The following is a 21592-nucleotide window of genomic DNA, read 5'->3' as shown; positions in this document are numbered from 1 at the left end:
ACTGACCGTTCCACTTGAGTGTTGCCGCTGAGGTCATTGTCCAGGTGGAAACCAAGATATTTGGTTGTGGTGACGATGGGAACCTCCTGTCCTCCCAGGACAGGAGGTTAAATGAGGCAAGGCTTGTGACGAAGAAATTCCAATGCATTTTAATGTCAATTTCAATGTCAACGGCGAATAAACTTCTTGAAGTGTGTGTGGGCATGCATTAGCTTAGAGTGCTGCGTCTGAGTCGGGTCTATGTCCACTTCCTACTCACACTCACTGCTGTATATTATGCACCCACAGGGACGTGAGGGTGTCATCCTATAGAGGAGCTGAATGGTCTAACACATATTCTGTATTATTAACAGCAAAACCTCTCCAAATGGTAACCTACTGGATGCAAACCTTTATGGGGATGAGACCACAGAGGAAATATAGACAATGCTGCCCTCAAGTGTCCAAAGACAAGACGTTTTTCAGCAAAACGTTTCCAAACGTTTGCCACCTGAAGTTGAATTTGAGATCAATTTACGGTAAATAAGAGAAAAGGATGAGAAAAGCAGCCTGTTTCTAGTTGAACATGGCTAATGAAAGTTGTGAAACTAGAAATGGGCAGAATAAGAAAAAGGACACCAGGAAAGTAGTGAATGGATGAAAAGTGCAACTGCTTTTAGTAAAGCAGAGATGATGCATGCTGTACTAACCGTGCTCTGGATTCAGCTAAGAGTGGACATGCAGCACAAAGAGACCTGTCGTGGCATGGGGAAAAACAAGACCTCTATAACTGGATATTAAGACATTATATACAACTCCCCCACCCCCCAGACTTTGCAAGGCCCCTGAAGATGTAGCTATAGACTACAGATCAGGCCTGGATTACCAAGGCATGTAGTGCACCCACAAAAACCAACTTCTTTCAGGTTAGAGAAATGTGTAATTTAAATGTAAATTTTCAATTGTAAATTGGGTGTTTGTAGTAAAGAGCACGGGGCTCTGTCATTCCCTGAATACCGTAAATACATTTTAATTAATTTAACAAAGAAAAGCTTGATTGCCATTTAACTTATGATAGATTTGTCCCAGTAGTAGTAGTAGTAGTCATAGTTAAAGTATAAGCAGCTGCATTTATATGTATTTGTAAACCAGACCTGATATTTTGCCCACCAGATGTGCTCAGTTTATCCAAGTGTGATTATGTATAAACAAACACAGGTAGAATGAGAATACTGCTGTGGTGTCTAGAAAGATATGGATTATCATCAGTGTGATCTTTCCTTCAGACTACAAAAAGCTGCTAGATACAAAATAGCATATTTGGATGTCTACACTACAGATTATACAGTACATGTCATTGGCAATACCAGGCACAATTATTTACGCTAGTTTTTTTTATTCAAGTCCAAACACGGCACAAAATCACTCAATCTGTTTACACCGTTAACAACAGCCAGAGGTGAAGTCCCAACATGAACTCAGGATGGGATTCTACTTCAAGTCCAAGCACATAGAAATACTAGACTGAAATATGCATAAAGTTTCATTCATATTCATATTTGATCTATTCTACGGTTTGGGCGTCTGACGTTCATCACTTCTAATTGCGCAGGCGACAAGGTATGTGCACGAAGAACGCGGCGCTCACGTGGACAGAGCGGCCATCTTCTTTGCTCTGCGAGCGGCGCCCGACTTCCGCTTACCCTTGGGCTTGAAGAGGGGACGATGGGACACGGTTTTGCTTCCTCCCTTGGCTTTGGCACGATATCTGCATGAGGCGAGGCAAAACACACACACACACACACACACACACACACACACACACACACACACACACACACACACACACAAACAAACAAACAAGAACAAGTTAGGACAAGCGAGCATTTGCACTTATTGGCTCAGTGATGGGACTTAAAAGATGAAGTCTTTGAGGGCATTCATAATCATCTGACAGTGAAGCCTCTGAGTGGTTATACATGAAGCCAAATCCTGCAAAGTTGTTCTCATGGCTTTTAATGGGGGTGAGCTTCACCATAGAGCACTTTTTAAACAGACTTTACAAAGTGCTTTACCAATCAGAGCCAACATCACACTCCTCAAGCAAGTTGAGTCCAAAACCTTTAGCCATAAGACTCAACACTGGCTCATAGGGGGTTAAAAAGATCCATAATCTATCTTGGGACCAGGCCAAGTGTGCTTTAAAAGTGAGTGAAATCAATTCTAAACCCAAGAGGTGACCAATGGGGGCGTCTGTGGCTCAGGAGGTAGAGCGGGTCGTAATCACAAGGTAGAGCGGCGCAATCAGGTCGGTGGTTCGATCCCTGGCTCATCCAGTCTGCATGTCGAAGTGTCCTTGGTGAAGATACTGAAGCCCAATTTGCTCCCGAAGGCGGTGCCAGCACCCCGTGTGGCAGCTTGCCGCCATTGGTGTGTGAATGGGTGAATGTAGGCATGTGTGGTAAAGCGCAGACTAGAAAAGCGCTAAATGCAGTCCATTTACCATTTACCAATGATGAGAGGTAGAGAGATGCCAGAATTAGAATCTAAGGTCATTTTCAAACTTGTCGTTTCTTTGCTTTGCTACACATCATTGGACAAGGTGTCACTTCAATGCATTGGTTTGGTTACGTATCACACTGTCAAATCTCAAAATGTCACGGCCTCGTGAAGCTCCAGAGTTGGCGTTGGAAATAAACCAAGAAACCTCCTTGTCAGCAACATCCGTTTGCTGTGTTTTTCATGTGGCCCAAATGAACCCAACCGAGCGGGTTGTACCAACCGGCACCAAATGTACTCATTTCGTGCAGCCTTGAAAAACAACAGACTATTTACTTTGGGTTAGGGGTTACTCACTTGTTGGTGCGGTGTGCGTCCTTTAGAGGGCAGCCTTTGCGTTTGTGCTCTAAGCTGCCGCAGTTGAAGCAGCCTTCCTTCCCCTGGCCTTGGCCACATGGGTGGTCTGGGAGGGCACAGCGACCGCACGCCTGGCAGTGTTTCCATGCTGGGCAGAACAACAACAAGAAAGAAAGTAAATATTGGCTGCTATTTATTAAAATTTTAGATTAAGATTTACTTGATTCAATTTTTAGAATACCGTATTGCCTTTTTCCCCTAATGTTGCATTAGTGTCAACTTATTAAGGTAGATGCATTTGTTTTAGGGATGTTCGATATTGGCTTTTTTACCGATATCCGATATCCGATAATGTCCAACTCTTAATTTCCGATACCGATATCAACCGATACCGATATATGCAGGCTTTTTTTCCACCAAAATTTCACATAACAAGTTACATAATGTAGCTTAATGTAGCTGAAGAGTTTAATATATAATATGCATGTTGTGTTAAAGTTGTAAGTGTTAGAGAAGCGAGCTTGTGACCAGAAGGTCGTCGGTTCAATCCCCGGGACCGGCAGGATAAATCTGGGTGGGGAAAGTGAAAAGGCAGCGCTTGCCCCTCCCTCATTACCACCACTGAGGTGCCCTTGAGCAAGGCCCTTAACCCCAACCGCTCCAGTGGAGCTGCTCAGTGGCCAACAGATCAGACTGTGGTTGTACTGGTCAGCTTCCAGGTATGAATGTGTGTGTGTGAATGTGAACAGGGCACTCCTGAAAAAGAGAGCATTGCTCTCAGTGAGACTCCCCCTGTATTTAAAAAAAAAATAAAAAAAAATATCGGCATGAAAACCGATACCGATATTTTCCGATATCGATTTTTTTATGCTAATATCGGCCAATAATATCAGTAGGCCGATAATATCGGACATCCCTAATTTGTTTTGTTCTTTGTCGGGATCTTGTGGCACAGTCAGTCAACATTAAAATAAGAAATTAATTTCATAAATTAAATAAATAATTAAAAGCCCAGAAACCTTCTAGTAGGATCACCTTTTGGAGTGCATACTATAATATCTGAAATAACACTTTGTTCTCTCTTTTAAAGGAGAATTTCGGTTTTTTCGAACCTGGAGCCATCTCCTGCCATTAATTATGATTTGTCCACTCACCTGGCGATCCCCGCAGCGTATCTGGGCGTCCTAGCGTTGTTTTGATATCAATAGCGTCCAAGTCAGTCGTAAAGTGGAGTTGATTTGGGGCCAAGTGTGAGCCTGTATTTCCTGCATCTAAATAGCTATTTTTCTTCCCTTTTTCGCCAAATATCGCCATAATCGGATCCGTCAACATCCACCACAGTGATATTTCACCTCAGGCTGTTTCCTGGAGTGCACAGGGATCAAATTACCTCAAACGTGATCTAGGTCACCAAGTCTCGTGAAGTCCCGCGATACTTTCCTGTCGACTGGCCAAATACAGGCAGGACGCTTTGCAGTCGTGGTTTTAGCGTAACCTATGTGGGGTTTGGCATAACCTTCGTTATTTCGAATCCCACATAGGTTACGCCAAACCCCACATAGGTTATGCTAAAACCATGACCGCAAAGCGTCCTGCCTGTATTTGGCCAGTCGACAGGAAAGTATCGCGGGACTTCACAAGACTTGGTGACCTAGATCACGTTTGAGGTAATTTGATCCCTGTGCACTCCAGGAAACAGCCTGAGGTGAAATAACACTCTGCTGGATGTTGACGGATCCGATTATGGCGATATTTGGCGAAAAAGGGAAGAAAAATAGCTATTTAGATGCAGGAAATACAGGCTCACACTTGGCCCCAAATCAACTCCACTTTACGACTGACTTGGACGCTATTGATATCAAAACAACGCTAGGACGCCCAGATACGCTGCGGGGATCGCCAGGTGAGTGAACAAATCATAATTAATGGCAGGAGATGGCTCCAGGTTCGAAAAAAACGAAATTCTCCTTTAAGTGACTGACTCTATTCTGACTTGTTACTAGGGGTGGGAATCACCAGATGCCCACGATACGATACTGAAACGATACTTGAGTCACGATACGATAGTATTGCGATACTGCGATATTTTCGATATTGCGATATATCGATATTGCGATATATTGAATATTGCGATATTTCGATATATTGCGATTTCTTACTTTTTCAACTGCAAATTATGTCCCCAAAGGAAAACTTTGTCAACATCTGGTTTATATAAGAACAATTTTTCAGTCTGTACATCTGACTTCATTTATTGCAGCAACATTGTCAAGTAGACAGACCAACAACTTTCATAAAGTCATGTCATAGTTGCATGCACCTGACAAACTGAACTGTTTGTTACAGTCTACTTACAGTCCACCTTAACCGGATGTGTGTGTGGACTACTGTACGTAGGTAGTTTTTTGCAACTTCACTTCACTTACACAAAACATCTTGTGCAGTCCATTCAGTAACTGGGGAATTTGTAAATTACTGTTATGACAAAACTATTACTGTTAAAACAAAATTAAAATATGCTACCGTTTGTTTACTGCTGGCCTTTGAACTAAAGTTTATAGCAGCCCGGTGGCCTGGCATGGCCTGCAAAAAAAAAAAAAAAAAAAAAAAAAAATTGCAATATCGATACTTGGCGTCCAAATATCGATACAATATCGTCAGGCAAAATATCGCGATACTGTGGTGTATCGATTTTTTCCCCCACCCCTACTTGTTACACATTAACTTTAATATTTCTTGTGATGCTGCCTTGAAAGAGAGATTCTTAATCTCGGTGGGACTACTGTAATAATAATAATAATAATAATAAAATCATGTATACAGATTATTTGAAACAAATTCTCCTAAAAATAACGGGGGGGGGGGGTAGTTAGTGGTGTTTTAGTTAGTTTTCAACTATGCATCTCACCATGTGCACCTCGCAATATGCATACTTACATGGCTTCACACATTTCTGGCAGGCAGAGCAATGCTTCCATTCACGGCCATCCTGGAGGGACAGGAAGTGAGAGTTGTACGATATGTGTGAATTTCATAGACTGCCTCCAATTCAATACACTATGCAAAGTACTACAATGTATGTATGTATGTGCACGATGTAAAGTACTACAATGTATGCATGTACACTATGCAAAGAACTACAACGTATGGAAAGCTGCAGTACTGTACCTTTGATGGGCACACGTTGCATTTAGCACAGTGCTTGTTCAGGGACCACACGTATCTCTCACATATAGAGCAGAATCTAAAAGCAAACAAAGGTACTCAAATTATGCTTTATGCACGGTTATCTCGATACAATACAGACAGTCATGGAATAATATCATAATTATATTTCCAGGTATTAATCCACCGAAATGCCCTTTCTGTGGTGCAGATTACACGTTGGTCTCAAAGATGACAGATCGAGTGTGGTACCTGTAGCCCTCATCTTTAGGAAGGATGACCTCTCGAGGAGGGATGTTGGTGAACAGTCGGACAGGAGACTGCTTCCTGCCAGTCTTCCCATGCTTATACATGGGGTGGTTATCGTAGTCCACCTGCACAGAAACAAAGCCAAGGGTTTAGCATCCAGTCCACCATGGATGGAACTTAGCCTAGCGGTAGTTTACAGTCCACCTCAAGAGAAATGGACCCTAGTGTTACTGTGTTAGTTTAGTTTAGTTGTTTATTCGCACAAGGAATATTACAAGAAATAATACAACGTGCAACCATCAACAAGATTGTGCAGGTGAAGAAAAAAAAGATGGGCTTATAGTATCTCACCTTAAAAGGAAATTAACACAATGTATGATTTGAGTTAAGTGATGTCATTCATGCACAAATTACATCACTGGTCCATAACTTAACTCAAATCAACTCTTAATGAGACTCAAACTAAATGAATGTCTACAACACTGTTTACAGTTTACTGAAATATGTGAGATCATGTGCAAAATAAAAAAAATAAATGTTTTTCGGTGGAGTGTCCCTTTAATTTGGTTCAAAGCCGATACCTGGTAGTCGAGCATAGTGAAGGAGGGGAGGCACTCCAGGATGCGAGGCTCAAAGAAGTAAGGGAAGATCCACATCATGGGCATGTCCACACTACTGCTGTCTGGACACACATACACACGGATGCATGGTTAGCTTGAACCATTGGACTTGGGATTCATGAATTCAATTCAGGTGGGACGGGGGGGGTTCTATTTCACACTGAAAACTTCAAAGTGAACACTGACCAGGGCTCTGCAGTTTCCTCCATGTCTGTGAGATCAGAGAGAAACTGTTGGCCAGAGGCTTCACCAGGCCACCGAATGGAGGGTCAGCCACCATCACCACTTTCTCCCCGTCGGACTCAGTGAGGAAGGCCTGCAGGACACCACTGGCTGCCTAACAATACAAACACAGGCTGGTTCTCTTTAGGAGGCAGCATTACCGGCACTAAGTGTAGTGTCACCCCATAGAGAAAATACAAAATCAAAGTGTTCCAAATCCTACCTCTCCGCCAAAGAAGTGATGGTTGAACATGTTATAATGGCAGAATTCCTCCTTGCCATAGAACTGGGCATACCTGAAAACAGGAAGAAATGATAATACCCCATGTTATTCAGTGAGACACTACGCTCAGAACATTTAGCATAATACAGGATATTGTCTTTTGTGCAGCGCCCTTTGTCTAAGGCAAGCTAGAAACACAGAGCAAGTTGGAACTGATCTAAATCCACACCAAGTTGGCAAATACACCGAGTCTCCTGAGGTGTGTATCCAGGTAACGATAAGAGGTTTGAGTGTACAGTACAGTGCAGGCTGCGGCTTGTAATGCAAGAACACACCCTCTCTGGCGTTCTATCATTCACATTCTTTACAGAAGCACACAGGAGAGACAGGGAGAGCAGAGCAGCGCAGACCAGGTAAGCAGTGCTGAGAGGCATACATTCATTTTAAACAAGTTGAGTCTATATTTGACTGTGCACTCTTACAGCAGGCAGAAGTCTACACTACAGTCTACTTGCTCCACATTCAACAGGGATCTAACCCTTTTTTAAACAAGACTGCCGCTTTGCAACGGCCCACATACAAAATATGTCAACTGTTGCAATGCAGATTTAAAATATTCAGAGATCTGTGCAATGTGACTATGCTTTGCAGTTCTCAGGACATTTGGAGAGAAAATTAGAATAATAATGAATTATGTTCTGGATAGCTTTGCAACAGAAGTTTGGCATGGACCCAGAACAGACAGGTTTTCAGAGTTATGAAAACCTGAGGAACTGGTTCAGTCTGCAAACACAGCCATCTCAGACAAAACTAGTTTCGTCTATGAATGAACTAAGCTTTTTAAAACACAGATTTAACATAATCTTGATTGCATCTGTCTCCTCAGAAATGACAGCGAAACAGACATCAGTCGATAGTCGACTGTCGATACGGGCTCAATCGGTCCAGAGTGGTCTTGGCGCGCCCTCTGCAGGTAACTCGAGTGTACTGCAGGACGCAGCACTGAGCTTTACTCCATTGGACTCCAGTACAGATGGGGTGGTTCAGCCCTTCCCGCGTTCCCCAAAACTACTACGGAAGCTAGCCGAAGGTCAACAAATCTCAGAGGTAAAGATGTGCAGTGAAGGCTCAATGAATGTACTCTTATTCTTCAACTGCAGATACAGAATGTGTGCATGTGTGGCAAAAATATGGCACCAACACCGTCAAAGCCAAGGCTTGGATTCCCATCGAGGCAATGTTAAAGGAGAACTTCACCAAAAAACCAATGCTGATTTATTTTGCACACGATCGCACACATATCCGAAAACTGTAAACAGTTTTGCAGTCATTCATTTAGTTTGACAGTTATTGAGAGTCGTGCACCAGTGATGTCACTTGCATGAATGCGTGCATGAATGACATCACTGATCCACAATTTAACTCAAATCAACTTTCAATAACTGTGTCAAACTAAATGAATTTCTGCAGTCTTTGGATATGTGTGAGATCACGTGCAAAAATAAATCAGCATTGTTTTTCTGTGAAGTTCTCCTTTAAGGAGATTTGGATAACAATATTCACCAAACGGCTTTACAGGGTGTCCACAAACAGTCTGAAATCATAGGGACACTGTCAACCAAACAAGTATGACATTCAGATTCAACTTTAGGCTTCCCAGAATTGCAACCATTAAGTTATGAACATTTAAATCAATCTATTTTAAAATGAATAGTCTCGTAGTCGAGTAGTTTGAATGCAACTCAGGTCACTCTTTACAGGAGCAAATGTCTAGACGTGTGGGGGAGCTCCAGGCAGAGAGATCTCGGAGTGAGGCCCACATCCAGTCTCTGAAGAAACGCAAGGCAGATCTCTCTGTAAGTATACCAGAGAGACGATCCAACCCACAGCGAGTCTAAAAGAAGTAGGAAACATACATAGCTCTACAGTGTCAATAGAAAGTGCAAACATCTAGAGGATTAGAACATCTAGCTTGAATGCTCGAGCATTAGAGTGGGGCAGGAATGGAGTGGGGCAGCATGTCGTCGGGTTACTGACACTTTGGTGCAGTGTTGTAGTACTTGAGTCCAGGTGGACCCATCTTCAGGACTCGTAACTCGACTTGGACTTAAGCACGGATGACTCAGACTTGGACTCGAGCATTCATGCATTTGGACTGGGAAGTCGGAAACTCCGACTTGTTAATTGATTTAGACTGTTTTGCTTTTGTTACGTTTTTGTAATAAGCCATAATAACTTGGCATAAGATATTGATAGCTATATTAATACCGTGACAAATTGGTGCAAGGACAGGCATGTGTTCCGCCTACATGTAAATTCATGCTCATGCTCAGTAAGTCCGGGCTTTGCTGACTGACTTGGACTCTGACTCGAACACTGGGGACTCGAGACTCGACTCAGACTCTGGATATAGTGACTTGACTACAACACCGATTTGGTGTACCAGAACCATGACCCTAAGCACTGATCAATACGACACTCCTCTACACTACACTACTACACCAATGATCTCATGGGCAAGGCCATCACTCAAGTTCTTCTCATTGCCTCCATTGTCCTTCATGAAGACAAGCACAGAGGTGATGAAGCAGCAGGTTCGCGAGCGATTCGAGGGCATGCGGTCTGCCCTGAGCCAGGACGAGCAGGTGGTCCTGGACTGCGTGGAGCTGGACATGAGACAGACCAGGACCAGACTGGACCAGGTTCTGAAGGACTGGGACCAACACCTGGTGCAGGTCAACAAGAGTATTGCCACCACCCAGAGAGCACTGAGCAAGGACCAAGACGCAGAAGGAGGCATTAAGGTCCCATTCAAGAGATATTCACTTACAAAGTTTAAAAAAGAAACTTGACTTAAATGGTATTTTCCCTTGCTGTGTTAATCATAGTATTTCTGTTTGTCTCTTCTGCAGGGTCAGCCTGAAAATCTGAGGTAATGCCCTGCCATTAGATGTCCTTTAGCATCCCAGAGATTGAACGTTCTGGTCTTAAACTATTGCTATAGTGTGAGCACCCAGGGTCCAAAATTAACAAGCTCCAAATGTTGGCAAATCTTGGGGGTTGGCGGGTAAAAAAAAAACTGGTTGCCTGCCAAAATCATTTGGAATCACAGCATAGTTTTTGTGTGTGCTTAGACCGGCTGAGACTAATCTGACCCTCGCTGTCCACCGTACCGTATTGTGATGTCAGCGATTCATCGAACCAAATCAAAGCAGCGATGAATAAAAACAAGCAGGCATCAGTTTGCTACTATTTCACGCTTTCTACACAATGTTTAGAACCATCTGTGTTGTTACGTGTTCAGAGATCTGGTGTGGTGACACATTCCCGGTGTTAAGCCACCAAATAGAAAACACGAAGACGAAGAGAAAGACAAAGTTGAGTTTGCAATCTAAAATCTGAGGTAATTATTTTTAGTGACGCAGTTTTATGGCCAATAAAAAACATATTTTGGCCATTACATTTTCTCAGGGGACCCCAAAAGTTTGTTTTGGTCCCTGAGAGCACCAATAGCGCTCCATTTTAAATCTGTCTCTAAATCATCGTGATCAATCCCTTCCCAGTTGTAAGAAGAAGCCCGATGCCTCAGAGAACGAAATCCGACTGAATGAAGAGAGATTTGAGAAGCTTATGAAAATACTCCGCTCCATCTACAAAGACCTGAGAGCCCAGCTGCAGAGGAAGACTCTACTGTTAGGTAGGAAGACCATTATGTCAAGGAAAAGATCATCTTGTTTCAGGGATCAATAAAGTATCATGTAAAACAGGGGTCAGCAACCTAGGTCACAGGTACCTACAGTACCTACCAGGCTAACGGGTGTCACCTATGGCGTTCGAAGGGTTCACCAGTGGACACACAACAGCACACAGTAGCAATAAGTACGCAATTGAGATTTATTTGTTCAAATGTTGAAGTGCCTGCCAAATTATCTATTTCACAGCCATTTGCAGTTGCGCTGCATTTTATTTAGCATATTTACGGTAGTGACCCAAGCTACTACGATTGGTTGCCTTCCATGGCAGCCGAAAGCAGATGAAAAATGCCAGCGTGGACCGTGCTGCGTTTCTTGTATAGAGCTCTCATTTCAGTGTCCTAATTTTGGATGGAATAACATTACAGATCTGTTGGAGATTAAAAGTTTGATGTGCGAGTCATTAATCGTGGTGTGGCACATTTGAAAATGGCACTTCATATCAGAAAGGTAGACGACCACTAATATAAACACGCCTGGCTAAATTAAGGATGCGTTCACACTAGACACATTTGGAGACGTTTATCAAACAATGGGGCATTCACTTTAACAAAAACTAAAAAAACGCACTGTGACAGCTGGAAATTGCAGGTTTTCTTCCATGCAAATTGAGATGCGATTCATTAGGTCTAAGAACATTATTTCTTCACGTCTTCTTAACTTGTATGAACACTAGAGAAGGTCAATTCTGGCAAAAAGTTCAAACAAGTCCATCAGTACATCAGCAGCCATTAGCTAAAGTTATAGGAACTGGAATCAGGTTTGTATTGACTCGAAATCTCTAACCAGATTACCAAAACTGTCAAATAAGCGAGCTACTTGTGAATCCATGTGACTTCTGTTTACAAGCCTTGGTTTGTTTGTGTGAACCTAATTGAGCCAAATACAAAATATTATACTTTTATGGTTCGGACCAACTGTAACTGCACACATATATTTGAAATAATGTTGATGCTCAAAGGTCAAAATGTCATCACGGAAAATGAGGATGCTCTGCTATATTTCAGATTCATCCCCCATGATGATTGACAGGCAGACGTGCCACGGCCAGATTGCAGCGACGGCAGAGGGGCGTGGCATCTGCTTCTCAGGCTCCGCCCCTGCTGCTCCCGAGCGCCCCCTCCAGTTCGACAAGGTGTGCTGCGCTTTGGGCTCATCGTCCGTCACAGCCGGCCAGAGCTACTGGGAGGTGGACGTTCGGTGCAGCGGAGCCTGGGCCGTGGGCGTGGCCTACAGCTCCCTGGAGAGGAAGGGGCGGGACAAGGGCGCCAAGCTGGGCCGAAACAGGAACTCGTGGTGCGTGGAGCTTCGGGACGGGCATCTGTCCGCTTGGCACAACGACCGTAGCGTGGCGTGCCAGGCCGTCGGGCAAACGCCGCCGGGGAGGGTGGGAGTGTGGGTGAATTACGAGAAGGGCAAGCTGACGTTTTACGATGCGGAGACCATGTCTGTCTTGCAGAGGTTCTCGGCGGCGCTGACACCGGTGTTCGACAGGGCTCATCATCAGTTCACCGAGCCACTGTACCCCGCCGTGCGGTTCCTGAGGCCACCAGAGAGCCAGGCCTGGCCAAACCACCTGGAGATCTGTCACCTTCACACTCTATGATCGAGTAGAGAGCAGTGGTTCTCAAACTTTTTCAGATCAAGGACCCCTAAAACCAGTGGTTCTCAAATAGGGGTCCGTGGAACTTTGCCAGGGGGTCCGCGAAAAGTTTTCAGGAAAATAAAAATAAAAACTTTTTTTTTTGCAAAAGCTTCATAGTTCAAGGAAAACATTTTATGCTTTAAATCTAAAATGGTTCATGGATTACATTCTAATCTAACAAACCTATCAAGTTAAAAGACAAGCACGCTACCGTGGAAACAATTAACTCATTGAGTGCCAATGACGACAGTTGTCGTCAATTCGAATACTAACGTAGAGTGCCAAAGACGACGATTGTCGTCAATTGCCTTTTTTGACGGTGGGACGTGGATCAAAGCCTTATGTATGTCCTGTACAAATATTGTAGCTATTGAAGCTGTATAACCTATTTTACGGACTCATCAGGTGGCGACAGTGCTCTCCAGATTAAAGAAATGTCCGAAATATAGCCTGAAAAAGCCCCCTGATCAAAGAGAAAGCGCTCATGCTGCAGCCCAGAGCCATGTAGATTGCTCTGGCTGCAACTGACGGTGCCTGGCAACAGCAGTCAATCCGCGCACACAACTGAGCTCCTCTGCCTCTGTCTGTCTGTCTGCATAGTTTCTTCACACGATTAGCCGCCAGAAAGGCAGCACCCGATGCCGAAGTGCCAACCCTTATCCCTGCAGTCCGGCTTGGCATTTCCTTGTCGTTGTCGCGCTGCCTGGGAGGCGGCGCACAAAAAGCACTCCGAAAATAGACGCTGGGTGCGTGAGGCTGTGTGTTACTAGTGTGGGGAAGAGTTTGCAGTTGAGGGGGGGAGAGGGGGGTGGAGCACGCAGGGCAGCACACAACTACACCACGTCACTACATCAGAAAATATTAGCTAGTCAGTGAATGTGCTTGAAATGCTGCATTTCACAAAAGGCTGAATATCTCAGCTTCTAGATAGAAATGCCTGTATTTGCTGTTTTTGACCTATCTTCTCCGGCTGATAACTAAAGAACGGAAAATGGTATCAATAAACTTTTTTTTGCTGATGATACAATAGAGTCTCCTTGTTCTTTTTGCGTGTTCGGTGTTTACATAGTAATATCACACAATATTCTGTGGGCCTCGAGAAATCACTGAAAACGCTCTGAAACTCTGGCACTGGGAGTGTCTGTTCTCCAAAAGTGGCTGGCACTCAATGAGTTAAGCTTAGCCCAAAATCACAAATCAGAATGAGGGGGTCCCCGGTATATTTTCTATCATGTAAGGGGTCCTTGGCTGAAAAGCATTTGAGAACCTCTGCCCTAAACGGAAAAGAAAATAGACCACAGACCCCCATTTGATAAGATTTTGTCCCAGGGACCCCCCATCTGATACGATTTTTGCTTCTATTACAGAAAGTGTATACAACCCATTCACCAAAATACATACAATCATACATTATGTCATTGTGTTACCAATCTGGCCACCCAGAGTCTATAAGTCTGACGACTGATAAGACTCAGACGGACGATATTTCGGGGTCTCAGCTGTATAGTGGATGTCCGCGCCGTCAAGACTTCCATTCCGTGGAAAGTTATTGTTGACATTCTACCGAGTCAGCACCATCGCTAGAAAGATTTGTGCCTCAGAAATAAACATAATTCTGCACAGTCAGACTTTGTCATTACTGAACTTTTATTTACTTATCGTGGTTGTATTGAATCGTGAACCCCATATCGTGTATCGACGACTTGTATCGTGACATAAGCATATGGTCCCATCCCCTAGTGATGCGGAACACTACTGTCCAGATGGGAATGGTGTTTTGGCTAACAAGTAGGCCAAGGTCTTTATTTGTTTTTTCCTTTTCTATTTTACAGATTATAGATTAGAGATTGTAAGATTTCAAATGTCATACACTGAAATCTGAAAATAGTTGAAGATGCTTATTTTAATATTCGTACTCCTAAAAACAAATTATGAGCATTTAGTGATCCTACAACTGTTATATTGAGTGCGTTCTTCAACATCTAAACTTTCGCTAATATCAACTTGCGTAATATGAAAAAATAAAATAAAATCTTCCAAAACACAACCTTTGATCTTGATGTTTGTGATTTGAAAGAGCAGCTAGCTCGACAGTAGGAGACCCACCTGAAGTCAATGTCCAACAGGAGACTCTTCATGGGCTCATGTTTCTCCTCCAGGTTACGCAACTTGATCAGCTCCTGGAGTCTGACAAAGAGTGATAATCATACATAAACAAGCGCCAATCATTCGCAAAAGATGCAACCACATTATGCAAATTTCTGAAATACAGGATGGCAGGGGCATCCCACCGTTCTGCCTCTGCCAACCTGCATTTCGAAATTTGACATCACTGATGATGTCACAATGGCTCAGTGTTGTGACAATTGTTTTGTGACAGACTTTTTTGCAAACAAGATTGTTTATTACTAATAATGGACATTATTTATGTCCCCCCCCCAAAAAGACAGGAATTTGGTTTTAAAAAAAAGTGGACATAGAAAAGTTTAATTGACATCTTTATTTATATTTGACATTGGTTATAAGGCAGGAGGAGTCTTCAGACTGACCAAACATGATCTCCACCCAGGTGAACAATTCTGAAAACTAACAGTCGAGTTTCACAGGGAGGCTCTTATGCTGCACTGACTTTACGGAGATGTTGAAGTTGGGGTCTGGGGTCTTCGAGTAGGATATTTTTTTAATAGGAATGAGTATTCCGATGCTTTGCCTTCTTTGCCCTCATATGCTGCTCAATCATCGCGTCAAACTCCTGTATTTCTCTCTTAGTTACACATCGTCCTTTTCGGTACTTTTTTTCTGCCGTTTTTACAGACACATTGTCCACCCCGGCTATGGCATAGATGATGGCCTCAGGCAGGAGCACGTCCAGGACTAAGGGGACACGTTCCGTGAACTTCAAATCAGCCAGGCAGGGGGCGGTGGTGGGGGCCGTTTCATACAGTTTGTTCAGGTACTGGTAGACTTGGTCCAACTGCTCATCGTCTTCCAGGTATATGTTCACCACCCGTCTCCGCTTGGGCCTCAGGAGGAAGCGCAGATAGGAGCGCAGCCATCTCGAATGCTGCTGCCCGCTGATCACGGCCAGTATGCGTCCCTCCACCATGTGCTGCTGGACGATGAAGTGCACCAGCTTGTCATCCTTGGCGCGGCGGTTGTGGGTGGCATGGGTCCGGTCGGGCAGCAGCCTCGTGCGACTCCTCCGGACCTCCTCCTGCACCTCGGAGAAGCTCACCTCCTTATGGTCGTCACACTGCACCTCCATGGCCGTCTCGCTGGCGACGGGTGGCCTCTCCGAGACTGCATGAGGGTATTTCCTCCTTACCGGTCCGCTTATATTGTGAGAAAAGTACTCGATGAAGGAGCCAGTAAATGAGCCGCATGCAATCCGCATTCTATAGTCGCTTATCAGGTCCACAGACCACGCGATGGCAGCGTCATATTTTTCTTGGCCTTTACACACCAACTGATTGGCCTCCTCACAATCATAAGGCTTCAAGGTTCTCAGAGCCACGGTGACCCCTTTCCTCGTGTTCTCGATGAGTGTGTCGTCAATGAACACAACAACAGCTTTGTTCCACGTATGGTTCACACTTTTGACCATTGCAGGCCAGAATGGATACGTCCTAAATTTGCACCACACAAATACTCCGGCTGTAATGGATGGGGGCTTTTTGCCGACCTGCATCAAGAAGCTGGGTAGGTCCTCCTCATCCTCCTCCTTGTCTTCCGGGATAGAGAGAGAGTCCAGCTGGTCCTCAAACTCACTCAGCTCCTCTATAGACAAGTCTGAAGACAGCCATGTCTCACCTGGATTGAATCTGTCTTGCTCTGCTGCTTGAGGATTCTGAAGTTCAGATGGTCTACTACTACAGCGTTCGGGTGGCTGAGTGGTGGTGGCTTCTTGCTGGAAACGACCTTCCTTCTTCTTCTGCTGTCCCCTCCTGTGCCGGCACTTGCCTGGAGGACCGTCGCTTGTACTGCAGGTCTGTGTTGTTTGTAACTTTGTCAGCCTTCTCCTGCCTTGCCTTGGCTGGACAGCTGCAGGACGCTTCCTAAGTGGGCTGAGGGCATCAGGTGTGCTGCATGGTGAATACGCCTCTGGAATCTCTAATTGGATGGCGCGTCTAGTATTTAGCCGCTCTTGCTTGAACATGGTAGGCTGGTTGTAGGCGGAGGAACTGCCATCTGGTGGTGTGGAGGACAGACAGGCTTCTTGCAGGAGCCGTGTGCGTCCCCTGCCTCTCTTTGGTGTGCTGGCTAAATGGCTGACAGTGCTGAGAATGGCTAAATCACTGCTTAGCAGAGCTTCTGGGGAACCTTGGGCCAGAGAGGAAACTATCTCTGGGGCAATTTCCCTTTTTGTTGTTTTCCGAGGTGCACCTCTCATTTTGAGTGTAGTGCAGTCCAGCCACTTATATTGCCTCAGCCAGGAAGGGACATCACAATTGCTCAAGTGACATCACTGATGACATCACAAGTGCTCTAGCGACATCACTGGTGAAATCATTGATGATACCACTTTTTGTTGTCATGCCAGACCCAAGAACAGTGTTTTGGCAAATTTTGGAGGCGATCGGAGCAGGGGCGCGTGTTGCAAAGCCCACATGGGCATTGAGCATTGATGATGTCATAGACATTGTGACATCACTGATGATCACGGCCTAATGTTGGCAGGTGTGCGTGTGTCTGTCTCCGCAGTGGAAGTGCTCCCTGGGAAATGCGGTTTGGTATGTACTACGTAGTGCTACTTGGTCTGAAAAGTTTGGGAACCCCTGGCACTATACGATATACTGTATAGGCTACTGTAAGACAGGCTGGCTACAGGAAATGAGATGAATGGTAGGCCTATGTAAACTAACTCACATTCCAATAATTCCATTCAGTAAATTCAGATGAACAATCCTGTCATGTGTGTTGTCACCAGTGATGTCATCGTGATGATGTCGTCAGTGATGTCACTCAAGCAATTGTGATTTCATGGGTGATGATGATGCCATCAGTGAGTGATAAATAACTGATGATGTCACATTGGCTCTTTGTGTAAGTGATTTGTGACAGAAACTGATGATGTCACTTACCGTATGCATAGACATTGGGACATCAGTGATTGGGCTAAACAGTGACCTCATTGATGATTTATGACATCACTAATGATGTCACAATTTCTGTGACATCTTCAGTGTCTGTCACAAATCACTTATGCACAGAACAATTGTGATGTCATCAGTGATGTTACTTGACTAGGGCTGGGACGGATCAGAAAACCCACGGATCGGATCGCGTGACGGATTTTGAGCCACGGATCACGGATTTTTCGGATCAGCAAAAAAAAATATATATCAGATTTTTTCTCTCAAAATTAGATTTTCGATTAGATTTTTTTAATACTATTATAATTCTCTAACCATTTGTTGCCCTGCACAGCTCAATATTTTTTTCTCATAAGTGACACAATGTATGCTTTTACTCTGAAGGCACAACAACCCAACTTCCTGTTTTAGGTGGCACTGCTATGCCTAACTTCGTGGCTGTTGCTTGCACCAGTCACATGACACGGGTACAGACCTACAGACCAGGTCAGTCTGGAAATATAACGTTGATGCTACGTTAAGCTACTCAGTGGCCCCACGTGTTGTTTTGTTGTTATGTGTCCTAAGGCAACATTTCACCGTCCGGTGATAATGTGTTTGTGAAACGTGTGCGTGTGTGTGTGTGTGTGTGTGTGTGTGTGTGTGTGTGTGTTGTGGCTCTCGTTATCTTGTGCAGCCCGCAACACGCTGATCGCATTCCTGTGCTTTTTCAGAGGTGTTGAAATAAGTTTGTGTGACGCTGTCTTTAGTAGCCACTAGCCACCACAGCCTTCAGAGAGACTTTACAGCAGCGACAAGCTCACTTGTGCTTGCCATGATTATGCCTGGCTGTGTCTGGCTGCGCTGGCCGTTCTCATACACTAACGTTAAACGTTAAATTAAACGAAGGGGAGGGGGGGGGGGGGGGGGGGGGGCTGATCCGTACGGGTCACGGATTATCCGTGATCCGTCCCAGCCCTATACTTGACCAATTGTCGTTGACTAGAAGCCACCGAGGCTAACAATGTAGCTAGCTACCACTAGCAAGCGAGTGGCTATGTTAATGCAGGAAATGCAAAGGGATAATGAGAGAGGAAACAAGATGAGACTGTTGAGAATATCAACATGTTCCTCAGACATATTATAAAATGAGCCCTGTGTCTAATCAAAATAAATGAATCTCACACTAAAAGACAATTAAAACCCCAAATCCAGTGAAAAGCGTCCCTCACCTGGGAGTGCCCACACACAGCACCTTCCTGTATCCCAGACTGGCCAAGGTGTCCAAAAGGAAGTGTGAGCTGCGGTCGGTGAACAGGTACTGGGCGTTGCTCTTCTTGTTGTCCAGCGGGCGCAGCAGCGCGCTGGGCCTCCTCAGCTGAGCCACAGTGATGGCGGTGAACTTGTGGGAGGCGTGGGCGGCGTGTTCGCCCGGAAGGAGCAGGGTCTGACAGTCCTGACAGAATTTCTTCTCGTCCACCGGAAGGGAACTGAACTTTCGAAACCTGCAGAACAAGTTAGGGTCCATGTAAACAGCCTCACTTACTGTAAATCCAAGAGATACATAATCAATTTTCATAAGATAAACTGATTGAGTATTAGTGTGATGAGTTGAGTGCATGGATTTGACATCAGAACCATCTCAATCCTGTACAAAAATGGGCAGAAATGAATATGGGTCTCATTCGGCTAACTAACTGCGTCATACGTCATAATAAGTCACGTGATTATTCCTGGACCAAAGCACGCCTCACCTCGGAGCTTCGGTGTCAGACGTAACATCACTACTGTAGTACTGTACTGTACTGTACAGTGTCAACCTGGTGACATCATCAAGCAGCGCCCTGGTTGGCGAAAAGGTGAAATGTTGTTCATCTTTCTAGCAAATCTAGGTAAACGTCAGACTTGAAAGCAGTGTCCTATCTTGTCTGAGCTGAAATGCAAATGAACTAGAGTCACATGATCAAATGTTTCATGTCCTCATGTTTAAGTCTGCTGTTGGCTTCTTACCTGGAGCAGTATTGCTTGTGGGTGAACAGAGGTCTCTTGGACTGGTTCTCTGCCTCTCTGGCCAAAAGCCTGGCCTCTGACACCTAGACAAACACAGCATTAGAATGAGCGAGTGTTCAACGTGTTCTATACCAGACATGTGGTCTGACGTGACAAACACCAATGTCACATTAGAAAAACAGACTTTTGCTATAGAGTTGACCATGATGAGAGAGCTTACCGTTTCATCTTCCCACTGAAAGAAGTTGCAGTCTTTCCTATCTCTGCAAGCTGAGCAAGCATAAAATCTTCTGCCTTTCGCCTCTCCTTTGCAAACCTTCTCGAATAACAACGTTGGACCTGGGAAAAGACAGTTATTTTTTAAGTTGTTTCCATGAGCAGAGTTCCTTCCGACACATTTTCAATTAAAAAAATGCATACTTTTTCGAAGATTTTGTCTGGTGTACTGTTCAATATGATTTACACATATCGACATCTGCTAACTAGCTCATATCACTGTATAGATGAAGACTGTTCTTCACAGCCACAAATATTAGAATATGTGAGATGATTGGCAGGGATCCTGCACGCTTCCCATTTTAAAAGCATATTATTCCAGGGCAGGCAGACTGGTCTATGTTCTTGACTGGATGTGATTTTGGTGGGTGTTTGATATAATGCATGCTGACCACTGAGATAAATAAAGATGTTGACAGCTGCTGACCCCCGAATTCCAAAACAATTCAAGACATGGAATATGATCAAAAAAAAAGTAATCGCGTAGGAAGGAACCCTGCGTGATGTGTAACACCGACCTGAGGTAACCTACGCCAAACTCTGTTCAAAAAAATCCAGCTCAGTTTAACGTTGACCTAATGCCGTCACTATAATAACAATAACGTTATCTTCGCCTTACCATGCAGACACGATGGAGCTGTCTTATCCCCTTCTGGAAGAATGACCTCTATTCCAAAGCTGTCGTCGTGTGTCCCAGACACATCCATGTCGTTAGAGTCTATACACTGTCAGTTTGTGAAAATGAGTTAAGCCAAAGTGGAAGCCATGCGCATCAGCCACGAGTGATGGTCGCGTGAATAGTGCGTCACTTTCCTGCTGCTTCAACTATACCACGTCAATTTGATCTTTGGCCACTTGAGGGCAGCATTGTCTATATTTCATCTGCTGTCTCGTCTCATCCCCCATCCCCATAAGGGTTGGTTACCATTTGGAGGAATGTGCATGCCTGTTAATAATACAGAATATGTGTTATATGTATATAGGTGTATAGAAATGTCTAACTTGTAGAACATTCAGCTCCTCTATAGGATGACACCCTCACGTCCCTGTGGGTGCATAATATACACTCTGAACTAATGCATGCCGTCACAGTGGTGCATGCCCACACACACTTCAAGTAGTTCATTTTTTACATTGCTTACATTAAAACGCATTGGAATTTCTTGGTCACAACAAGCCTCGGGTAATTTAAAAAGCAATACATGAGAAACATGGAATAACAAACTGAAACAGTAAGAAACGACATGAATGAATGAATTAATTAATTAATGAATTTATTTATTTATTTATTTATTTATTTATTTAATTAGTAGACAGTTGTTAAAAATACAAATGAACAGATACAATCCATACACCGTATTACTCGGAATGGGAAAATAAACAGTATAAACTGATTTGATGTAGTGGAATTTCCTCCCAGCAGGAGGCAGTCGAGTAAAGAAAACCAGACCTGCCCCATACAAACATTGCAATATAATTACAATATAATAAATGAGTCTCATGTTTCATAAATTGGCTCCATA

General features: G+C 44.1%; 3 protein-coding genes across 3 annotated transcripts; 1 reads left to right on the top strand and 2 right to left on the bottom strand.

Annotated features, from left to right (window-relative positions):
* Positions 1–1395: 1395 nt before the first annotated feature.
* zcchc4 (zinc finger, CCHC domain containing 4) lies at positions 1396–20781 on the bottom strand. Its single transcript, XM_083640445.1, has 13 exons — positions 20689–20781; positions 20014–20132; positions 19794–19876; positions 19016–19288; positions 14818–14898; positions 7315–7387; positions 7056–7206; positions 6831–6931; positions 6253–6374; positions 6004–6079; positions 5773–5824; positions 2836–2983; positions 1396–1747 (listed from the first exon to the last, which is right to left on the bottom strand). Exons 1-13 carry the CDS (start codon positions 20774–20776, stop codon positions 1624–1626), a joined length of 1491 nt encoding a protein of 496 aa, XP_083496571.1. The 5' UTR covers positions 20777–20781; the 3' UTR covers positions 1396–1623.
* LOC310779927 (putative E3 ubiquitin-protein ligase TRIML1) lies at positions 7682–14326 on the top strand. The gene is made up of 7 exons (XM_083640446.1): positions 7682–7727; positions 8201–8421; positions 9075–9170; positions 9882–10118; positions 10227–10246; positions 10878–11011; positions 12074–14326. The coding sequence occupies exons 2-7, from the start codon at positions 8203–8205 to the stop codon at positions 12670–12672; spliced, it is 1305 nt and encodes a 434-aa protein (XP_083496572.1). The 5' UTR covers positions 7682–7727; positions 8201–8202; the 3' UTR covers positions 12673–14326.
* LOC310780240 (PWWP domain-containing DNA repair factor 3B-like) lies at positions 15392–17101 on the bottom strand (the record flags this gene model as incomplete). Its single annotated transcript, XM_083640815.1, has 1 exon — positions 15392–17101. The coding sequence occupies one exon, from the start codon at positions 17099–17101 to the stop codon at positions 15392–15394; it is 1710 nt and encodes a 569-aa protein (XP_083496941.1).
* Positions 20782–21592: the final 811 nt, after the last annotated feature.

The sequence above is a fragment of the Poromitra crassiceps genome, assembly GCF_964638095.1.
Source record: "Poromitra crassiceps genome assembly, chromosome: 7".
NCBI classification, from domain to species: Eukaryota; Metazoa; Chordata; class Actinopteri; order Beryciformes; family Melamphaidae; genus Poromitra; species Poromitra crassiceps.
This window is presented reverse-complemented; position numbering and strand designations above follow the sequence as displayed.

Coding starts and splice junctions, on each gene's coding strand:
- LOC310779927 (XM_083640446.1), top strand. CDS start 8,203: ATGACAGCGAAACAGACATCAGTCGATAGTCGACTGTCGATACGGGCT. Junction 8,422..9,074: donor AAGGTCAACAAATCTCAGAG/GTAAAGATGTGC, acceptor CACTCTTTACAG/GAGCAAATGTCTAGACGTGT. Junction 9,171..9,881: donor AACGCAAGGCAGATCTCTCT/GTAAGTATACCA, acceptor TCCTTCATGAAG/ACAAGCACAGAGGTGATGAA.
- zcchc4 (XM_083640445.1), bottom strand. CDS start 20,776: ATGGATGTGTCTGGGACACACGACGACAGCTTTGGAATAGAGGTCATT. Junction 20,133..20,688: donor AGCTCCATCGTGTCTGCATG/GTAAGGCGAAGA, acceptor GTCTTTTCCCAG/GTCCAACGTTGTTATTCGAG. Junction 2,984..5,772: donor CCAGAAATGTGTGAAGCCAT/GTAAGTATGCAT, acceptor TGTTCTGCCCAG/CATGGAAACACTGCCAGGCG.